At 58.8% G+C, this 22234-nt stretch overlaps 1 protein-coding gene across 1 annotated transcript; it reads right to left on the minus strand.

Moving 5' to 3' along the window:
• Positions 1-1607: 1607 nt before the first annotated feature.
• Positions 1608-3756, minus strand: RPL8 (ribosomal protein L8). Its single transcript, XM_084229824.1, has 6 exons — positions 3747-3756; positions 3396-3542; positions 3169-3310; positions 2705-2923; positions 2014-2129; positions 1608-1805 (listed from the first exon to the last, which is right to left on the minus strand). Exons 2-6 carry the CDS (start codon positions 3531-3533, stop codon positions 1647-1649), a joined length of 774 nt encoding a protein of 257 aa, XP_084085950.1. The 5' UTR covers positions 3534-3542; positions 3747-3756; the 3' UTR covers positions 1608-1646.
• Between the last annotated feature and the right edge of the window lie 18478 nt (positions 3757-22234).

Raw genomic sequence — 22234 nt, forward strand, 5'->3', positions numbered from 1 at the left:
GCGATGTATAACCCCACTGGGAGTGCGTCCTAAGAGAAGGAAACCTGAAACTGGGCCCTGCGTTCATTACCGCGTTATTTACAATCATTGAAACATGGAGACGTGTTTCCACCTGCAGGTAGGCGGGGAAAGCAGCAGCACACAGACGGACGGGCATTATCTCGCCACTTGCAGCAACGCGGACGAAGCGAGGGTGAGGGGCGAGCGCTAAGGGAGAGGACGGAGAAACACGCCCGGCCTCGGCGCGTGCTGGGGACCGGCCCGCGCCCCCGGGCGAGCAGCCCCGGGCCGGCGGGCCCTGGAGCCGGGGGCCCTGGAGCGGGGGGGGTGGGGGGGGGCCTGGAGCGGGGGGGGGGGGCCCTGGAGCGAGGGGCCTTGGAACAGGGGGACCTTAGAGCGGGGGGCGGCGGCCGCGGGTCTCCGCGTCCTCGCCTCAGAGCAAGGGATAGGGAGGGGGGCGGGGGACGCGCGCCGGCCCGGCCGGGGCGCCCACAGTGGACCCGCGCCCGCTGAACCCCGAGGGCGGGACCCGGACGCGCACGGCGGCGGGACGGGCAGCCCCTGTCACCGGCGTCCGCGGACCCGGCACCGGCGCGCGACTCCGAGGCTGTGTTGGGAAAGGCCTCCGGGGGCGCCAGCCCGTCAGGACGGAGGCTCGGTCGCGGGTAGCTTCGTGGGGCCCGCGCCGCGCCCGCTAGGGCCCGGCCGGAAGTGACGTCGACGCGCGCCGGAAGGCGGCGCTCTGGGAGGCGAGCACGTCGTCTCCGTGGCGGGCCAGGGCGGCCGGGCAGCGCCATCAGGTGGCGAAGTCGCCTGCCGGCCCTTCTGCTTTTCAGTCCCACGCACTAAGTGGGGCCCCACACCTGCCGCCCGGGGTGCTCTGGGGGCCGCCCCTCCCCGATGCCATCGGCATGGACAAGGACGCACACCTGACCAGCAGCAGGCAACTCTGCTCGGTGCCCTTTAGTAAGAAAGGCCGCCCTCAAGTCCAACAGGACGGAGAGTCTTGTCCTGCCAAGAGGGGCCCAGTGCTGCTGGGGCCGCTCGCCAACCAGAAACGTGTGGACTACCCAGCACTGTTCCATCATCATGAGAGCCACAGGCCCCCAAGTACCCCCAGACTTCTGAGGCTCAGGGAGATGGCCACTTCTCCAGCCCGGGCTCTTCCACAGCACACAAGGGGAACCAACGTGGGCTTCAGCCGGCCACTGGGATATGGCCCAAAAGTGCTGATGGGTCTCCACTTCCACCTGCCAAGCCACTCCATGGTGTCTGGTCCAGTCGTCCTAGACAGTCTTGGAACCAGGAGGCTAGTCCTGAGAAACTCTGTCCCAAGACAATTCTCTGTTCTCCTACCAGCAGCCTTGCCTCCATTCTCCAAGTGCTAAAGCAGGTTAATGAATGTCGGCATGGGGGCGTGACCCTGGTGGGGTGGCTTCTATGCTCCACACACCTGTCAGTGGAGTTCCCAGGAGTCAAGGTGGAAAGCACCCCAACACCCCATCTCTCCAGCGTCTCCACTCACTGGTGTACACCAGGAGCTCCGCGGCAGCACGACGAGCAGAGAAAAGGTGCCCTCTGAAGCCACTGGCAAGAACAAAGACCAGTTCAGCGGCAAAGGACAAACTTTATTGAGTCCCCAAGCCCTAGTTCTCTTTCTCCTGCACAGTCTTGGTTCCCCGGAGACGCCCGGTCCGGCGGGCTGCAATAAGACCCACTTTGCGGCCAGCAGGGGCATCTCTGCGAATGGTTGAGGGTTTGCCAATGTGCTGGTGGTTGCCACCTCCAAAAGGATGCTCCACAGGCTGCACACAGAACAGTGGTGTTAATGTAAGATCCCAACCTCTCCTAAAAGTAGCATCAAATTGTCTGGGCCCACAAAACATCCCCCAGAGAACCTACTACAGACGCTCCTACAAAGGTTAAGGGGACCCTCCAGGAAGGGAGGGAACCACCCACCCAGCTTCACGCCCCCACAGCTTTAACACCCAGGGCCATTTCTGGGCTACTTACATTCATGGCTACACCCCGCACACGTGGCCAGCAATTCCTCTTTGCCTTATACTTATGATAGGCACGTCCAGCCTTCAAAATTGGCTTGTCAATGCGGCCACCGCCAGCCACCACGCCTATTGGAGAGTCACCAACCTCAGGGAAATACATCATACCCTCCCACCGCTTCAGGGCTCCCCCATCAGAAAGAACACCCCCTTCCGGATCCTTGCCTGTGGACCACACCCCCACCCCATCCCCAAAGCTCTCACAGCCACACTCCCAGGAGCCTCAGTCTCTTGCTAGTGCCTCTAGACTCCACGGGACAGCCCCAGTCAGGCCTTTACCCACCTGTGGATGTCTATTTTGACCCCATGTTCTCTGGAAGAAGATCCCACACCCACCGCTCGCCATGGCTGACACTGGGCAGGTTTCTCCATCTCCTACCCACCTGCCTGACAAAACAGCTGACCCAGACCGCCACCTCTCAGCCAAAGCTGGCTATTCTTTGGGCATACCTTCCAAAGTCTCCCTTGCACATGACTTGGTTAAAGGTGCCACTAAACAGCAACATAAATAAGTCCCCGGCACACCAACTGAGTGCCAGCCTCACAACCTGGTACGATCAACTCCCCACCCGCAGTGGAGTGGGTGCTACTACCCTGTCAGACATCACAGTCCCTGGGCCAGGGAGGGCCAAGCTGCCACGCACCAACCACAGCTCTGTTGGCGGATGAGATGACCTTCTTGGAGCCAGAGGGCAGCTTCACGCGGGTCTTCTTGGTCTCCGGGTTGTGGGAAATGACAGTAGCGTAGTTGCCCGAGGCACGCGCTAGCTTGCCCCGGTCACCAGGCTTCTCCTCCAGGCAACACACGATGGTACCCTCTGGCATGGTGCCCACTGGGAGCACATTGCCGATGTTGAGCTGGGCTGCGAGGGAGAAGATGGGAGTGGGCCTAACTGCCATTCCCCGGCGACGCCCTGAACTCCCCTAGGCAGCCCCCAAGTGGTCCCCACAAGCCCAGCGAGGGGTTGCCTCTTACCCGCCTCCCGCCGGGCCCCGGTTTACTCCAGCAGGTCTCGCCGACTGAGACTTCTGCCGGCGTGTTCCTCCCCAGAGTTGGGTTAAGCCAAGGCCCAGCCGCCCCTCCCCGCCGTCCCGCCACAGGGCTCACCCTTCTTGCCGCAGTACACGAACTGCCCGGTGTGGATGCCCTCGGCGGCGATGAACAGCTCCGTCCGCTTCTTAAACCGGTACGGGTCCCGGAACACCACCTTGGCGAGGGGCGCGCCGCGGCCCGGGTCGTGGATGATGTCCTGCGGGCCGAGGCGGCGTGAGCGGGCCGAGGCGCGGCGCCCCGCTCCCCCCGCCCGCCTCCCCGCGGCCGGCCGGCGCCCGCACCTTCACGATGCCCTTGATGTATCCGTGTCGCTCGGCGAAGTCCACGGCGCGGAGGCGCGCGGCGCCCTTGCGGTGCTTCACGTGCGCGCGGAACACGGAGCCGGCGCCCTTCCTCTGCCCACGGATCACGCGGCCCATGGCGGCGGCCTGCGGGCGGGTCTCGGTCAGCGCCCAGGCGGCCCCGGCCCCCGCGGCTCCTGGGCCCGCGCCCCGCAGGCTCCTCCCTCCTGGTCCCGGCCCCCGCGCGCCCCATCCCCGCTCGTGCGCCCCGTCTGGACCCCGCGGGGTTCTTAGGGCCCCAGAGCGGAGGATGGCGGCGGATGAAGCCGCGGCCCCGCGCGCACGTCCTACCTGCTGCCGAGCGCGGCGGAAAAAGGAGCGCAGGCGCCGGGCCGCCTTGCCTTCCGGGGCGGGCCCGAGGCGGCCGCATCTTCCGGCGGGCGGCGCGCAGTGCCCGTCGGGACTTGTAGTGCGCCCCGCCCCCTCCGCGCCAGAGCCCCTGCGCAGGCGCACTCGGAGTCCAGTAAGGCCCCGCTCTGGGGGCCGCGCTCCTGCCGCGGGGTCGGGAGGAGGGGTGGGGGGTCGGGAAAGAGGTGCGCGGGGACCAGGCGGAGAGGCCGAGGGCGGGGGCGGAGGGGCGGGGGCGGGGCCGAAGGGCAGCGAGGCCGCTGTAGTGGGGCGGGGCCGGGGGCCGAGGGGCGGGGCCGAGGGGCGGGGCCTTCATCCATCCAGTCGGCGCCTTTGTGGGGGCAGAACTGCCCCCCTTCCCTCTGGGAGTGTTGGGGTGTCCCCTGTCTGCTGGTCCTTGCAGAGGCAGCAGTGACCAGCGGGCCGGGACCTGACACATACGCCACCCCGAAGCGAGCGGTCCCCGAAGGTTCCGACTCACCTTCCGGCCGGGCCGGGGGCGCCGCGCGGGGCGTGAGGCCGGGACCGGGGGCGCCGCGCCGGGGCAGCGCTGCCCTGCCGCCGGCCAAGCGGGAGTGGGTCCCGGGGAAGGAGGCGTTCCGCGCCCCCCCAAGTACTGCGCGCCCAGGGCCTGCAGCCAGGCAGCCGGGGCCCAGTCCCTGTGCCCCCGCCCCTGCGCTCTCTCCTCTGCACACGCCGGTCTCGTCACCCTCCTGGCGCAAGGGGAGGAGCCAGGAGCCTCGATTCTGCAGGTGGCCGAGGAGGGAGGGGTCAGGGAGTGTGCGGCCCGGGCAGGCCGGGCAGGCCCCAAGTCTGCGGGGGGGGGGGGGGGGGGGAGGCTGTCCCGTTAGCTCCTCACAGCAGGCTACATGTCCTTCGAGGTGCCCGCACTACCTGTACAGGAGTCACAAGTGCACTAGAGTGTTTGCCCGGCACCCCAAGGTCTGTGGGACTGGGGTGTGTGTGGGGGACCCCGTGGGGGAGACCCTTGATCTGTTGACTCTCCCCATCCCCAGCAGCCTGCAGGGTAGGGGCTGAATTGGGAGTGCGGGAGCTGCAGAAAGGGGGAAGAAGCAGCCTCCAGTCCATGGGGTCTGCCCAGGCAGGTCCCCTGAGTGCATGGCCTGTGGCCAAAACTCTGAGGGAAAAGGCAGCAAAGATGGGGTGCGCCCCACACTCTGTGGGTCTCATCTTGGCACCCAGCTCCTCCCCCTGCCCCAACAGCCCTTCCCAACAAACTACCTCAGCCGACACCCCTTCTCTTCACCTTTATCACCCGAACCCTGGTTATAAAGCTTGGCATGCACCCAGCTCTTATATGCATAAATAAGTAAATCTTTTTTAAAAAGTTTTCAAAACTTCTGCTTCTTTAACAGAAATGTTCTGCCTTCAAGTCACCAGTTCCCTTTTGAGAGGATTGAAACTACATCATTTCCCCTTTTTCTTGTTTTTTTATTTTCCTAAAAGATTGATTTATTCATTTTTAAATATTTTATTTTTAAAGATTTATTCATTTTTGCATAGAAGAACTGGGGCACAAACCAGAGGTACAGGGGTGAGAGGGCTCCCCAGAGACATAGTGGGGAACAGAGCAGGCAGATCCACTGACACACACTGCTGAGGGGGTAGTGAGGAGACAGGAGAGGTCTGCTGCACTATGTGGGTCACTCCCTGGCCGGACTCGCACTCAGACCAGGGGTGGCCACCTGAGACAGACCCCTATGTCACTAGGGAGGCACTTGTTTTTGTTTATCCTTTCAGGTCCCAGGTTGGAGGCATTTTCTATGCAAGGAGAGTTCTCCAAACAGGCAGAACTGTTGGGCATGGTTTGGGGGTGACTCCCTGGGGGGCACTCTGGGTTACATGAACTGACTGGCAGTCCTGAGAGGGGTCAGATGAACACCCCTGCGCCCCTGGACAGGCAGCCTGAGGAGGGATCTAGCACACCCGGGTGTGCTTCCCGCAGGTGATTAAGTGCAGCGTGCTGCTGCATAGGTGCAGCCCCCCAGGGCAGGGTTTTGCGGCCTTCTGCTATAGGCTCCCCCTCAACAGGCACCGTAGCAGGCACAGCGGGGAGAGGCCCCTACACCTGCCTGCACCGTGGGCAGCACGTTGCTGCAGGGCCTCACTCCTCAGACTCCACAGGCTGTGGCTGACAGGGATCCCCCCAGGAGCCCCCCACCTCAGGCATCACTGACCAGTGCGACCAGAGTGCCAGCGCTCTCCAGCACCGCTCCCTGCCTCTTCTGCTCAGGCTCCCCACAAGAGGCTGTCTGTATGTAGGCAAAGGGCAGCCTTGCCCTGCAGCGGAAGAGCTGCCCAGAGGGCCTCCCTGGCAGCCTGGGGGTCAGTCTCAGGCCATCACTGAAGAGGCCTGAGTGCCAGCCAGGGAGCTGCCCTCAGGGCACAGCAGACCTCTCTGTGTCCCCACTGATCCCCTCAGCAGTGGATTTCAGTGGATCTGTCTGTTCTGCTCCCCACTCTGTCTCTAGTGATCCTCTCACACCTCTGGCCTGCACCCCAGCTCTTGAGTGCATAAATAAATAAATCTTCAAAAGCATAATAAAAATAAAAAGGTCCACACCAAGAAGTCCTTCGCAGCACGGAGCATGGCAAGGCCTTCCACAGAGCTACGCGCTGAATGAGCACTGCGGGCTCTGCAGCACGAGGACTGTGCAGGTGCCTGGCTGCAAACGGCTGTTAGGCACCCCCAGCACCAGAGCTGCACAGACACAAAGCGCTCCGGGGGCAGGGAGGGCGGTGCCCTGCTGAGCTGCCCTCTGGCGGAGACACCCCCCCCCCCCACCAGCAGGGCATTCATCTTGGATAGAGAAGGAATTGCTGGGCTGCTGTTGGGAGTGAGCCTGGTGCCTTCAGGAGGGGGCACTTCTGACCCAGATGACCTGTGACTGGACAGACTCTCAGGTGCCATCAGGCCAAGCAGCGGTCAGGAGCAGCTTCACATTATTTTCACACTTATCTGTTTTCCAAAGAATGACTTGTGATCAGAAAAAAAAAAAAAAAAAAGGATGTCTTGGCTTTTTTCGTGGTGGGTTTGTTATTTTTTTTTTAAAACTCTCTCTTTATATATATTTTTTAAAGATTTATTTATTTTTATTTAGTTTATATAAACAGTGGGTACAGTCAGAAGCACAGGAGGGTGAGAGAATTCACCAGAGCGGGGAGCAGAACAGGCAGACTGTCGAAGTACACTGCTGAGGGGAGAAGTGGGTGGCAGGAGAGGTCTGCGCGTCATGTGGGACCCTCGCCTGGTGGCCGGGGATCGAACTGGCACTGCAGAGGCTGTGGGCAGCTTCACAACCCAGTGCTCAACCGCTGCGCCACCGGGGAGGCCCTTGGTGGGTTTGTTATTAAGATCAACTAAGATCAGATGCTGTTTGCATGGACCACAGCCACAGGAAATGGTGATGAATGGGGTGCCATCTGATCAGCAGGTGCAAAATGCTAAGCGAAGCGTGAGTCCCGTTTGTGGCACAAAGGCCGCCTACATTAGAGGCTAAGAAAACAGCATGGGCAGACATGACCTCTGGAGAGTGGGACATGGTTCCTACATCTCCCAGGTGTTCAACAGTAGTTTTATTTTCAGCCGTCTGTCTTCCAAGTTCTCGCTGCAGTGGTCCGCCCCATGGTGAGTGTGTGCCCACGCCCCACGTCTGTCACGACTTTCTTGGAGTTGAGGTGGAATCAACAGAAACAAAGATGGACTGTTTTTGGTCATTTCATTAATCTTGGAAAATGTCGTGCTTGTTTTATTTGTATTTCTTGACCTTTTGGGGGGTGAGTTCCCTATCAGCCCTTATACCCATTTTTCCTGGGTTTGTAAAGCCACCGCGTGTGCTCCTCCAGCCCCTTTCCCTTAGTGTACCCTTTTCTGCAACTTTGATACAAACGTGAGGGTTTGGGGTGGAATATAGAGTGGTGGGATGGAAACTGTGTCTTAGAATTGAGAAAGCAACTTATTACAGATTTTCCAAAGTTGCTTATTTTGGTTTTATTTATTTATTTAAAAAGATTTATTTATTTATTTGTTTGCTTGCTTATTTATTTATTTATTTATACAAGGACTGGGATATAGGCCAGATGCTCGGGAGGGTGAAAGGATTCACCAGAGACAGAGCAGGGAACAGAACAGGCAGACTGACAAATTACACTGCTGAGGGGAGCAGTGGGCAAGGCAGGAGAGGTCTGCTGTGCCATGTGGAACCCTTACCGGATGGCCGGGAATGAACTGGTACTGCAGAGGCTGCGGACAGCTTCATAGCGTGGTGCTTAACCATCTGTGCCATGAGGGGAGGCCTTATTTTGGTTTTAATTATGAGGTTTTTAATATGAAAAGCACATTTCTCATGTGACCAAAATTATCTGTCCTGATGTGAATAGAAAGATCCCCCCCCCAAGAATTTATAAAACATATTTTTAGCTAACTTTTTAAATATTACATATTTCTAGTTAAACAAAACTTCCACATACAAATAAGGAATAACAACCCTTCTCCCTTCCTTCACCCCATCTGCCCATTTATTCCCAGACACACCCCCGCTGACAGCTTGGGGTGGTTCATTTCAGGTCTTTTTCCTACTTCAAGCATCAGTGCAAATACACTCACAAACAAGATTACTTTATGGTGGTTTGTGCACACATGTGATGGCCTGTGGTGCAGGGGATTGCTGGGCTGACCCCAGTGCCCTGGACTCCTTTCCAGTGGACAGCAGCATCTGGGTATGGGGGGACCTGCCGCGGACCAGCACAACAGTGAACGATGAGGCCGTCTCAGGGTTGAGAGACTGCGCAGGGTGGTCAGGGATTTGGCTAGAGAAATGACAAACAGACACACTTCAAGGGAGAGTGTAAATCTGAGTGCAGCTTTATTCAAGTCAGTGGTCAGTATATATATGTTTTTCTAAAGGTATAGGATTGGTTATCAGTGAACTAAGCCAGATGGCTCATAGATTTATCATTGACAGGGCAGTGATCTATGTCCGAAGCTACATCTAGACCTAGTCACATTCCTAAGTAGACAGGCTATTAATTCTTATAAGTATATTTTAGTTGCACTATCACTGCTCGTTTTTACTCATAATTAACTGTCATGGGTGAATTTATGATGCAGTTAATATCATAGGTACTAAGGTCAAGCACATAATAGAAGATTATTAAAGCAACAATCTATTATTAATGCTTCATTTGGATTAGCCTGTTTATTAAATTATGTATGTTTTTTAATTAGCAATCAATGACCAGAAAAAGGAAAGATTTTAGAAAGACAGTTGTAGCAGAATAAAGTTTATGGGACTTGGGCCTCCCCGGTGGCGCAGCGGTTGAGCACTGGGTTGCGAAGCTGCCCGCAGCCTCTGCGGCACCAGTTCGATCCCCGGCTGCTCCCCGGCCACTGGAGGAGGGTCCCACATGGCGCGCAGACCTCTCCTGCCGCCCGCTGCTCCCCTCAGCAGTGTACTTCGGTCCTTCTGCCTGCTCTGCTCCCTGCTCTGGCTCTGGTGAATTCTCTCACCCTCCCATGCTTCTGACTGTACCCAGTGCATGTATAAGCAAAACAAACAAACAAACAAACAAATAAATAAATAAAACATGCCTCTATTAAAAAAATCATTCTATATAAAAAAATAAAGTTTATGGGCCTTGAGAAAGCAAGATAAGGTTTAACAATCTTTATGGCAGCTTTTAGTAGTCGTTATCTCTTAACAGGCATCCAGTTTATTTATGCCTTAGGGAGTTTTGCTGCTCTCCCCCTGACCATGGCAACAGCCATTAGCCCTGAAGGTCACTGCAGGGGGAGGTGCACAGGGACCATTTGTAACTCACTTTCTCCCCAGTGTCCAAACACTAACCCAGTGTTGCTGTGAGAGGACTTTGTAGATGACTTATAAGTTGTGCCTCATTAGTTGGCTTTAAATTAGTTAAAGGGAGATTATCCTGGAGGCCTGACCCAGTCATTTGGAAGATCTTTAAAACCTGAGGATTCCCTGAAACTCCTACCTTGTGGAAAGGCGTTAGGTAATGACCTTGCCCTCCTGAGTTGCCCCTCTCAGGAATCTGGGCTGGCTTAGCAGACCCCATAATGGCTGGTCACTTACCCCCGCTGGTCTTGCTTTTTGGGACACTGAAAAGCTCCCTGACTGATCCATGGCTTCTTGAGACTTGGCTTTTCCATGAGCATGGCAGCGTCCCTTCACGCAGACATGAGCAGAGCAAACTCATTGTGGTGTAGGTGTGCCATTGGAGGTCAGCGTCTCCCCATCAGTGACCCTAAATGCACTTAGTACTGCTGTAACCCCCCACATAACCCCGAGAGTGGATCCAAGGGTAGAGGCTGGTCCTCGCATGTGTCTGGAGAGTCGCAAAGCTTCAGTGTCCAAGCGACACCAGGTCGCTGGCCTCACTGTCTCCCTGCCCTCCAGGCGTGGCTTCCTCACATTGCACTAACCAGGGGCCACCATGCCCCACAGGTTCAAATCACTCCTCCTAGACGCGAGTATGTAAACTAGCCCTTAGCCTGTGAACGGCCCTCAGGCTAAGATCCCAGGAAATATTTTAAAAGTAAGAAAAGAGAAGCCTGTACTTTGGGCTGTCCTGGCGCGGAGCCCACATGGCCCAGGGCAGTCTCTGGCCTAGGGCCCCTTCCGCGCCGGGCTCTGTCCGTGGTGCTGAAACTTCGGCACCCGCGCTGGGACCGACCCAGATGGCGTGGTGCTGTCCGCGGTTCTGAAGCCCGCAGCGTTGGCTCGCACCCTCACACGAGAGGGGCCTGGTCGCGGGTTCAAAACAACCAGGCTACAGCCCGCGCCAGGTGCTTGCATCCCCTGAGTCCCTGTTTAAGCCTCCAACATAGAGAATATTTGGGTGAGTAGTTTCCTCGTGCTGATAGGGATACAGCTCTGGGAACGAGAAGGTCTCACCTTGCCCCAGAAAAAGGGTCACAAGTCCAGCTCTCGCCCCGCCCCCCGCCACTGCTCCATCCCTAAATTCACCTGGGAGCCGGTGTGTGGCTGCAATTGCAGCCAGGCATGACAACTGCAGGATTTCAGACAATGGGACTTTTTTTTTTCACAGAAATCATAAAATCAGAGCCTCTCAGAGAGGCTGTACAGTTTCTCTTGATGACAGATGACATCTCAGGTTTAATTCCACATGAATATTCTGAAAAATTTGTCCAAACTACATTTCTAGGCCTCTCCTCAGGAAACAAAGAATGATGCCCATCTCAATTTTCTCCACACCCTAAGTCTGCGTTGTTCTCTCTTCTGGGTGTTTCCCTACTTCATTGCTCTTACTCCTTGGGAAAACTCCAACTCTGCAGGAGGAGGCTCCCCGCCCGGGACTGAACTTGTTTCACACTTGAGCAGAGACTCCAAACCCGTTCCTTCCAGAGGAGGCTCCCCGCCCGGGACTGAACTTGTTTCACACTTGAGCAGACTCCAAACCCGTTCCTTCCAGACCCATTCCCCACCTTGCTGCACAGGCTCAAGGCTGCTTCCTCCTCATTAGTCCCCACCGGGAAAAACAAAATAAAACTAGAAAGGGAAAACCCCATCTTTCTTCTCTGAATAAGGAACTAATGGGAGGGTTCATTTACATCAATGTCTGACAATTTCAAAGTTCTCAACTCAGAAATTGGGGAAAAGAGAGCAAGACGATAGATCAGGGAACACTCATGATAACATGTCCCAGACAGGCTGGACCCTGCAATGTAGCACGTTTTAACCAGGAGGGCAGTCTGATGAAGGAGATGGATCCAGGGACCCCAAGCATCACCTGGTGGCAGGCAAGGGCACAGCCTTTCTCAAAGTTGCATGAATTCTCCATCATTACTCAATCAGAATTTGTGTTTAACTCAAATATGACTAAGGATCCTTCTGGGTTTTCTTTTTTTGAAGATTTATTTATTTATGCATACAAGAACTGGGGTACAGGCCAGAGGTGTGAGAGTGAGAGGACTCCCCAGAGACAGAGTGAGGGAACAGAATAGGCAGATGCACTGAAACACACTGCTGAGGGGGCAGTGGGGAGACAGGAGAGGTCTGCTGTGCCATGTGGGCAGCTCCCTGGCTGGGGATCAAACTCGTGCTGCAGAGGCTGCAGACAGCTTCATAGGTTGTGTTTTAAACCCTTGCACCACCAGAGAGGCCCCCTTCTGGGTTTTTGTTCATTTGTCATGTGTGTGTGTATGTGTGTGTGTGCATGTGCGCGTGCCCGCGTACCTAAAGAACACGTGTAAACAGTAAATTAATAAAATAATTCAGTTTATTTGGGGTATCATATTTGGGGAGCAAAACTTCGTAACAGTTCAAATTATGTCTCACTAGGGTCCTTGAGGAATTTTTAAAGGAAAAGGAGGGGGGGAGGGAGAATAGAATTGCAAAAGCTGTTGACCAAGGCTAGGGTTGGTTCTAGATTGTATTCCTAAGAGTTCGTTTCGTTTTAGTCAAACTGGCTCTGGTTACTAAAAAGAAAAGAAAAAGGAGGCCTCCCTGGTGGCCTAGTGGCTTAGTTTCAGTGCTGTCACGCTATGGCCTGAGTCCTTTCCCCGGCCAGGGAGTGACCCACAGGGTGCAGCAGACCCCCCCTGTCTCCCCGCTGCTCCCCTCAGCAGTGGGCTTCAGTGGATCCGCCTGTTCTGCTCCCCACTCTGCCTCTGGTGAATCCTCTCACCCCCTCCCCCCCGCACCTCTGGCCTGAACCCAGTTCTACGCAATAAATAAATCTTATTTTTCAAAAATTTATTTATTTATGCACACAAGACGGGGGATGGCCGGGTCCACAATCCCTGAGCCACAATTCCAAAATCTCAAACGCTTTGACAATGTGTGAAAGCCATCCTGCCTTTACTCCTCTGGCTGGCAAGCCGGCGGGAGCCCACAGGAGGCCACAGGAGGCGGCTGCTCCGCGCCTCGGGAGGGGAGCCACGGCGCTCCCGCCCCGCCCCTCCCCTGGGCCCGGGCCGGTGCTCCGCGCGGCCCCGCCCCTCCCTCGCGCGGCCCCGGCCCCTCTCTGCGTGGCCACGCCCCTCCTCCGCGCGGCCACGCCCCTCCTCCGCGCGGCCACGCCCCTCCCCCTCGCCGGCTTCGGGCTGGCAACCACCGAGTCGGCTGAGCCTCCGAGCCGCCCAGAGGGGCCCGAATCCGCGAGCAGCAGGCGCGGCCGTCCGAGGCCCGTTTCCGGCGTCGTCGCGGGTTTCGAGCCCCGGGCGGTTCTCTGGTGAGTCGGCGCGACGGGCGCGGACGCGGGGCCGCGCGACCCCGGACCCCTTACCTCGGCGGGGGCCGCTGGCCAGGCCCGACGGTGCTGTGTGCGCGGCCGCCCGCCTGGCCCGCGGCCCCGGAGACCCGGCGTCGCGACAGCCGCGGGGGGCGCCGTGCGCGGGGGGCCCGCGCGGGCCGGGCCCGGAGCCCTCGCAGGAAGGCCGCGCCCGCCGGCCTCGCGGGAGACCGTGCCCTGGCGCCCTGGACGCTGCCGTCGTGGCCTGTGGCGGGGACGGCTCGCGCGGGGCGGCGCCTCCGGCTCCTGCCCGGCCCGGGCCCGCCCTCCTGCCGCAGGCCCCGCGCGCGTCCGCGCCGCGCTCGCCCGGGGGCTCCGGACACCCTCCCCTGCGCCCGTTCGCTCCTGGAAGCGACGGCTGGCGAGTCGGCGTTGCCCGGCGGTCGTCGAGCGGCCACGCGCCCTCCTCTTTGGACGCGCTCCGCGAAGGTAGCGGCCCCGCTGGTTCTCTGGGCCGCCTCAGGGCCTGGCCGGCACCTCCCGCGGGCGCCACCGCGTGAGGCTCGGGACGTAGGTCCCCGCGCCGCACACTAGAGGGGACAGTGCTCGAGAGCCCTGAGGGCTGCAGCTCCACCCTGCGTGCCTGCACAGAAAGGGGCGACCGCGCCCCCACATTGGCTTGGAAGCCAGGGGCCCGCACCTCCAGCACCCTGACCTCTGACCCTTTCTGCCAGCAGGTCCCTGGATCAGGACGCGTGGATATCCAGCCCCGGAGCCTCATGGTAGGGGCCCGACAGCCTCCTTCCATCCTCCTTGAGGCGGCCCCTCCCTGCCTTGTCCTGGGCCTGTCCCACAACCTACCTGAGGCTTTTGAAGGGGGTGGGTTGTAGATAGCTGGGCTGGAATTCTTCCTCCCCATTTTACAGCCAGGGACCTGGCGTGGTGCATGTGTCTGAGACCTGTCAGAAGGGGGCAGGGTGGGGCTGGCACTCTGGTCCCAGAGTAGCCGGTGTGTGTTCTTTCAGGAGGCCGTCACCTTTGGTGATGTGGCCGTGCACTTCTCAAGGGAGGAGTGGCAGTGCCTGGACCCTGGCCAGAGGGCTCTCTACAAGGAGGTGATGCTGGAGAATCACAGCAGTGTGGCCGGACTAGGTGAGGCTGGACTAGGTGAGGCTGCCCCTCAGCACTCTTACCCTTGCACCCACCTGGCCAGGCCTGTCAGCTGGGATGTAGAGGGCACGTGGTCAGATCGTCTCAGGCTGGATGGTCCTTGGATTTATCAGCCTTGGTGGGTCAGGAGCTGTTCCCAGGAGGGGTCACAGCAACCCCAGTGGGCCCCAGGCTTTGCACTCGTCACGTGACTCAGTCCTCACAGCAGATGACCTTTGGGAGCCAATTGGCAAGCTCGTTGTCAGGAAACCTGAGCTACACATGGGCGATAAATTGTGACTCTCGCGCTTCAAGGCAAGGGTGGCAGCAGCTTTACAGGTGATATCAGGGTGCTCTCTTGTCCCTCCAGCCCTACCGGCTTCGTCTCTCCCTCCTGCCCCACGTTCTGCTGCAGTGGGGATGGACTGGGAATCTAGGTCCCCCTCAGACCTCAGCCAGGGAGCCAGGCACTTCTGGACAGAGAGAGAGGGCCCTGTGCCCAGCTCCTCACCCCCTGTGCACCCTGCAGAAGCTCTGTCTGCACCCCAGCAACCCCCTGCCCCTGTACTCCTGGAAATTCAGGCCTGGGCCCTGTGCTGGGCCCCTGGCCACACCAACACAGTCTCCTTCTCCAACCACACAGCAGGATTCCTGGTCTTCAAGCCTGAGTTGATCTCCCGACTGGAGCAGGGGCAGGAGCCGTGGGTGCTCGACCTGCAGGGAGTGGAGGGGACAGAGGCACCAGTAATCTCCCAAAGAGGTAAGGCCCAGGCCTATGGCAAAGGACTGAATTCATTTGGAAAATGAATGTTGGGAGGCCTCAAGATGTGGGGGCAAGGTAGGCAGGCCCTTTGAAAACTTGCTCCCTGAGGGAAGAGGTCAGTGTGGGCAGACTGCCTGCCCACAGGGGTGTGGAAGGGTTCAGAGTACTCATGCCCCTCAATGGCTGTAAGGGTGGGAGCCTACAGGCAGACCCCAGGGGCCATGCAGGCCTGTGGGCAGCCTGGGGACATGGGGCCCATTGGTGGCAGCTCAGGCCAGCTGCCAGGCTGCTTCTTGCATGGCAGAAAAGCAAGGGGAAAATGTTGGTGCATTTTGGCAAAAACGGTATTGGTTTTTGAGCCACATTTTATTCAGTTTCCAATGTTACTGTTATCCCTGTTAAGCAAAGGCACAGACTCGTGAGCCTGAGGAGAGCACGAACCTGACCTGAATCCCCCCGCCCCTGGGAGATATGTTATGTTTTCTGCAGGGACACCTGTACCGGGGCCCAAGGAGGGCTGTGCAGCCAGCTTTGCTGGATAAGGCCTGGGCGTGGCGCTGGCGTGTGATGAGGCTGGAGCTGTAGGGAAGTGAGAACTTGGTTGAGTGACCCTGGCTGGGGCTGTGCAGCCTCGCAGGCAAGTGCTCTCACAGGCGGCCGAGGCCTGCCCACACTTTCTGGGCAGTGCACGTGTCTGCTTTGTGTTTTGTCGTCACGGGCAGAGTGGGCATGTGCCTAGAGCACGGCCCCAGCAGAGCAGAACAGCCGGCACCCTGTTGGCGGCCCCACCGGACCCAAGGCAGCTCTGCCTGGGTTAGCACTGAGAGGGAGTTGTCGAGTTGCTTAGTCTCCTTGAGCCACAGCCATTCCAGTGGGTGACTGTTGCGCTGCTGGCCTTGTGGTGGGCAGAAGACTCCTTAGGGAGTGTTTCTCATGTGGTGGAGATGCGGTGTCTGGTGGCTCCTGCACACCCAAGGGCAGGTGCCTTATGGGGAGGTGCCTTATGGGGTCCAGAGAGGCGTATTTGGAAAATGAATGTTGGGAGGCTTCAAGATGCAGGGGCGGGGTAGGCAGGCCCTTTGGAAAATTGCTCCCCGAGGGAAGAGGTCAGTGTGGGCAGACTACCAGGGATGGGGTCGGAGGAGGGACTTGGCAGCAGCTGGAGGAAGCGGAGTTCACCCGGGGTCCCTCTCGGACCCTGCTGTGCGCATCCCAGAGCCTGGCTCTGGGCTCCTCGCTTCTTCACTCCTAGTGTCGTGTCCTGCTAGCCTCCTCCACCCCCGTATCCAGCCTCTCGGGAACTTCCCACCTCTCAGACGCATGCTGTTTCCACGTGGGTCTGCCCTCGTTCCAGTTCCCGTGGGGTGAGCTCCTCTGCTGGCCTGTGTCCCTCATGGGTGGTGGTGTGAGCACTGCCAAGCCCGCCATCTTTGCGTGCATGCATGGGGTGAAAGGATGAGGGGTCACATTTGAGAACCACATGGGCGTATCTCTGCTCTTGGCTGCCTGTCCTGGGTGGCACCCCTGGAGTGACCTGCACATACACACAAACCCACCCCTTTTTACCTTCTCTGAGGGCAGGGGATAAGGAGCATTTTTATGTCCTGTTTGTTTCAGATCCTGTGGTTAGGACTGCTGGTGAGCAGGTCTGTGAGGACATGCGCGTCCTCACATCAAAGTCCTGTGTGGCAGTGCTCAGCACCCCCCCACGGGGTTCTCCTCAGAGCCCCAGCTTTGGCAGCACCTGTGATTCTGAGGACTGGTCAGAGAGCCAGGCAGGCAGCCCTGGGCTGAGAGTGGTGAGCTCCCTCTTCCAGAGTAACCATTTGAACGCCGGGACCATAACACCCTGGAAGACCTTCGCCGAGAAGGACGCCCAGGGAGCTGCCGCAGGAGGAGCGTCCCCCAGATGCGACATGTGTGGCCGAAGCTTCAGATCGACTTCAGATACTGCTCTGCATCAGGAAGGTAACAGACAGAAGAAACGAAACAGATGTCAGGAGTGCTGGGGAAAACTACCTGAGTGCTTCCAGGGGAAAGGTCAGAGTCGCCACCATGGAGAGAAGCCATATGTGTGTGAGGAGTGTGGAAAAGTCTTCAGGCTGTGCTCGCAGCTGAATCAGCACCAGCGAATCCACACTGGGGAGAAGCCGTTCAAATGCATTGAATGTGGAAAGGCCTTTCGTTTGAGCTCAAAACTTATTCAGCATCAAAGAATTCACACTGGAGAGAAGCCCTACAGGTGTGAGGAGTGTGGAAAGGCCTTTGGCCAGAGCTCCAGCCTCATCCACCATCAGAGGGTACACACAGGGGAGCGGCCCTATGGCTGCCGTGAGTGTGGCAAGGCCTTCAGCCAGCAGTCCCAGCTGGTCAGACACCAGAGGACTCACACTGGAGAGAGGCCCTACCCCTGCAAGGAGTGTGGGAAGGCCTTCAGCCAGAGTTCCACCCTCGCTCAGCACCAGCGGATGCATGCGGGGGAGAGGCCTCAAGTCCCCAGAGCCCCGGAGAGTCCCAACCTCGCTGCCCATCAGCGGACTCTCGCCACAGAGAAACCCTTCAAGTGCGACGAGTGTGGGAAGGCATTTCGGTGGGTCTCTCGCCTTAGCCAGCACCAGCTGACTCACACTGGTGAGAAGCCGTACAAGTGCAACAAGTGTGCGAAAGCCTTCGGCTGTAGCTCACGGCTTATTCGCCACCAGAGGACTCACACTGGAGAGAAGCCATTTAAATGTGAGGAGTGCGGGAAAGGCTTTGTGCAGGGCTCACACCTCATTCAGCATCAGAGAATCCACACTGGAGAGAAGCCCTACGAGTGCAGTGACTGTGGGAAGGCCTTCAGCCAGAGCTCCAGTCTCATCTACCATCAGCGAATCCACAAGGGGGAGAAGCCCTACGAGTGCCTAGAGTGCGGGAAAGCCTTCAGCATGAGCACACAGCTCACCATACATCAGAGGGTCCACACGGGGGAGAGACCCTATAAATGCGGCGAGTGTGGGAAAGCCTTCAGTCAGAATTCAACCCTCTTCCAACACCAGATAATCCACGCTGGAGTAAAGCCCTATGGGTGCAGCGAGTGCGGGAAGGCCTTCAGCCGGAGCTCGTATCTCATCGAGCATCAGAGGATCCACACCAGGGCCCAGTGGTGCCACGAGTACGGGAACACCCTGGAAGGCCCCACACATGCAAGCCGCAGGAAGGTGAATACAGTGAAGAAGCTGCACAAGTGTAATGAATGTGACAAGATCTTCAGGTGGCGCTCTCATCTAATCATACATCAGAGGATCCACACTGGGGAAAAGCCTTACAAGTGTAATGAATGTGGCAAAGCTTTTAATCGGAGCTCAAGGCTGACCCAGCATCAGAAAATTCACATGGGTCCTGTGTAAGTGTACATAAATGTGAATAAACCCACAGCCTTAACTTACTTATCTCATATGGGGTCCTTTATACCAACAAGAACTTAGAATGTCGGGGAAGACTCAGGTGCTCTCTTCAGGCAAAGTGTGTCCAGACTCCCACTGTGTCTATTTGCTGGAATGTGACCGCATCCCAACCCATCAGACCCAGGTTCCTCACCTCAGGGGCATGTGCGCAGAGTTGCGAGTCCTCGGAGGGAAGACCCTGAGCTGCAGAGAGGGTAGGGGAAGCTGAAGCTCTTCTGCACCAGCAGGCCCTGGTGGGGGGCCGGGTTGGTTTCCCCAGAGCATCAGCCTCAACAGTGAGGTTCGTGTTAGTGCAAGTTCGGGGGGGTTGGCTCGAATTCCTTACCCTAATCTCATCAGAGCAGCCAGGGACACGGTCACCCAGACCCCTCTTGGGAGAGGCTGGGCAGTATGGTTTTGTTGTGAAGCCCTACAGGTGTCCAGGCACGCCCCGGGAGGTCACTCGCCCCACTCCAGCCCAGAGCCTGTTAGCTCACCTGAGCATCTAGGTTTGGTGTAATCTTTCTGGGGTCACTGCCTCCTGCTGGGGTTGAGGTAAGGTGGGTGCTGGAGACCTCACAGCCTCACCTTCCTCCGTGGCCTGGGCCCCTCCCAGCTGAGTGTGGGTCTCCTGCAGGCAGTTCTGGGCCCTGTCTGCGTCGGTGTTAGGGCGAAGGCCCCTCCCAGGGCCAGACACCATGAAGTCACCGGCTGCGTCCCTGCCTCTGGCGCCCCTGCTGCCCCCAGATCTTGTGCCCAGGGCCCAGTTAGAGATAGGCCGGTAGTCACCGCTGCCGCGCTGCAGGGTGGTCACTCCAATGGGCTGTGGGGTATTTTAGCTGAGGCCAGCAGCAGTGGGCTCGGGTCCAGGCCCCGGCACACACGCAGCCCCACTCTGCTCCGCTGGCCGCTGAGGCTGCTGAGCATTGAGGGCCACCGCCCCCAGCCTCTGCAGAGGACACTGTGAGGTCACCGTGCCATCCCTGGGGGAGCCGAGCGCCCCGGTGACGGGCAGGGCCGAAGGGAGGGGTGATGTGCTGCTGCCCTGGACCTACGGCTCCCCTTTCCCCTTTGAACAGGTGAGGTGCTACATGTGGCCCAGGGTGGCCGCCCAGCCCCGGCGCCTCGTTAGCTACACAGCCAACCGCTGAGGCAGCATTTACACCTGAGAACAAAAGCCACAGCCAGCGAGGCCTCCCCAGGTGAGACAAGTGCCCAGCCGCAGCTGGCCACATCTTCACCTCGCTTCCCAGCACCCCTGACCCTTGTGACCGGACGCTGCCCAGTTACTGAGGTTGACGTTTGCCCAAATAAATCTCCCTGTTGAAGTAGCTCAGTCTGTCGACAGGTGGAAGAGCTCAGAGTAACCGCTAGCACTTGGGGCACAGAAGACCGCCAGTGACATGGGAGACCCTGGAAGCCTCACCTCCAAGAGCCAACGGGGTTCGGACACTGGCGCCTGGCGCCTCGGGCTGCCCGCGGGGCCTGGGCCCTTCCCTCCCCCTGATCCTCGGTTCAGCGGCGGTCGCTTTACCTGTGTCCCAGGGCAGCCGAAGCCCAGAGAGCAGACCGGCGGCCCTGCGGCTGGAGGGGGCGCCACACTCCCGGCCTTGGGCCCTGAGGTCCAGCAGCTGTGGCTGTGATGGGGTGGGGAAATTCTGCGCCGCTTTCAAGCTGTAGTTCCCAATTTTGGCTTCAGTAAATACAACAGTATGCTCAAGAATTTCCAGGGCCCTTTCAGTGTAGATTTTGACATACTTTGGATTTCTTTTTGGAGACAATAAATTAAATCCATCATTTTGAACTGAACTCACTGATCAGATTGCACGTTGATTTCTGACAGGATCAGCACTATCTGGGGCCTGTGGTTCCCGTGTGCAGACGCCGCCATCTGCCCTTTGGGAGCTGGGGCAGGAGGGGCCTGCCCTGGGTGGCCACAGGCAGAGCCGCCACAAGGTTCAGCGGCTGACTCTGGGCTTTGGTGGAAGAGCCCCCCCTCCCAGCAGCCTGCACCACAGAGGGGCCTCCCAGGTCAGGCGCGCCTGCCCACCCCTACAGCAAGGCCCCGGCCTCCAACCTGCCATCCGCACGCCCCTGCACCAGCTTGGGAAGAAACAAGGCCAGGACCACATGCCCAGTGCCCCCCCACTAACTCTCCCAGCAAGTGAAGACACCTCGACAGCCCTGGGCCCCTGCGGAAGCCTGGCGGGCAGGGTGGTGCAGGAGCAGAGGTGGCGTGGGCCTCTCAGAGCCCGGCCTGCAGGGCTGAGTGCAACACTGGACCAGCGGGACATGTACCGACATCGCCTGACCCTGGATAGGCGCGCGCTGCCGCAGCCAACAGAGTGGCCCGGGGCTTGCTTGCCACTGGGTGTGATCCTAGCCACCAGGGCTCCTGCACCCAGATCCCAGGTTTCCATTTCTGGCCACACTGGTCAGGTTTCACTGAGGGGACCCTAAATGTGTGTGTTTGCTCTGCTCAGGGTCCATGAGCCTTCCAAGGCTGAGCTTGGTCCATGAGCTACACCCAAGTCAGCACACAAGGCACTCCCAGTGAAGGGGGTCCAGGCCGGCAAGGGGCGCACGGCCCAGGGCTCCAGGTACTCGTGTGGGTGCCGGGGCTCTCCTGGGCAGTCGTCAGAGGCAACACGCGTGAACCACCAACAGCACAGACCACGGAGTTCTCAGTATCTGCGCCCCCCACCCAGAGTTGCCATGTTGGGTCCTGACGCCCAACATGAATCAGGTGATGGGGTCGTGAAGGTGCGGCCTCCATGAAGGGCCCTGGGGTGCCCAGTGCCCCCAGGCGTGGCCAGATAGTGCAGGTCAGAATTCCTTAGGATTTTTTTGGTTTCATATTTTGGGTTTTTTGTATGCATCAAAATGGGGACATCTTCCAAGACAGGCTAACCGCCCAGGGAGGTCCGTGTGGCCTGAGCTGACCTGAGCATGTCCACCCAGGTGCGCAGGGGCAGCGTAGGCCATCCAGCCCCAAGCCCAGCCCTGTCCTCGGGGGAGGGGCACAGTGGACCCCACAAGGGACAAATGTCCTGTAGTCACTGGGAGCCCCAGGGCTGCGCCCCTCCCCTGCCCTTCACTGCCAGGGGCAGGCTTAAGACAGCTTGGGGGGGGCCCTTCTGGAAACCAAGCACACACTGCATGGAGCAGGGGTGTGAAGGGGTGCTGGGGTGGGCAGGGGCTCCTGCACAGGCGCAGCCGGCTGCCAGCTGGGCACCCAAATCACTGCTCAAGCACGTTTGCCTCTTTGAGACGTGTGTCCTGGAGTACGGCTGAGAGAGGACTTGGTCCAGGAACACAGCCTGAAGGCACGGGGTGTGCAGAACAGGTCCTGAGGCCCCCGCCTGGGGTGCGCCGCTGCTGGAGACCACATCCCCACCCAAGGGCAGAGGAGGGAGTCCCGGCAACAGCCTCCTGTGCCCCGACTCCACCCTGCTGTCTGCTCCTCACTCAGAACCAGACCCGAGCCAAGCCCCTCACACCCTGCAGTTGCTGCTCACCTGTAGCATCACCCCAGATTATCACACAGGCCTCCATGCGCCCCTCATGCAGTGCAGCCACTGGGCCTAACAACGTACTGGCTCCCTGGAGTCCCCCTCAGGTCCCCTCACCACTCTGCTGCTTTCCGCTTTCAAGTCTCTGCTCAGGTGCCATGTCCTCAAGGAAGCCATCCTGAGCCAGTTAGAGTGACAGCCTGGGACTGAGGGCCCCACAGCCCACCCCCCAACCCGGCTTCAGCTCCTGCGTCACCCACCAACCCCTCACGGCTACCCTAGGGCTCCCGTCCTGCAGGCATGTTGGCTCTGTGAGGCCAGATGTCCACGTGGAAGCAGGAGTCACAG

This window comes from Talpa europaea (genome assembly GCF_964194135.1).
Source record: "Talpa europaea genome assembly, chromosome: 3".
Taxonomy (NCBI): domain Eukaryota; kingdom Metazoa; phylum Chordata; class Mammalia; order Eulipotyphla; family Talpidae; genus Talpa; species Talpa europaea.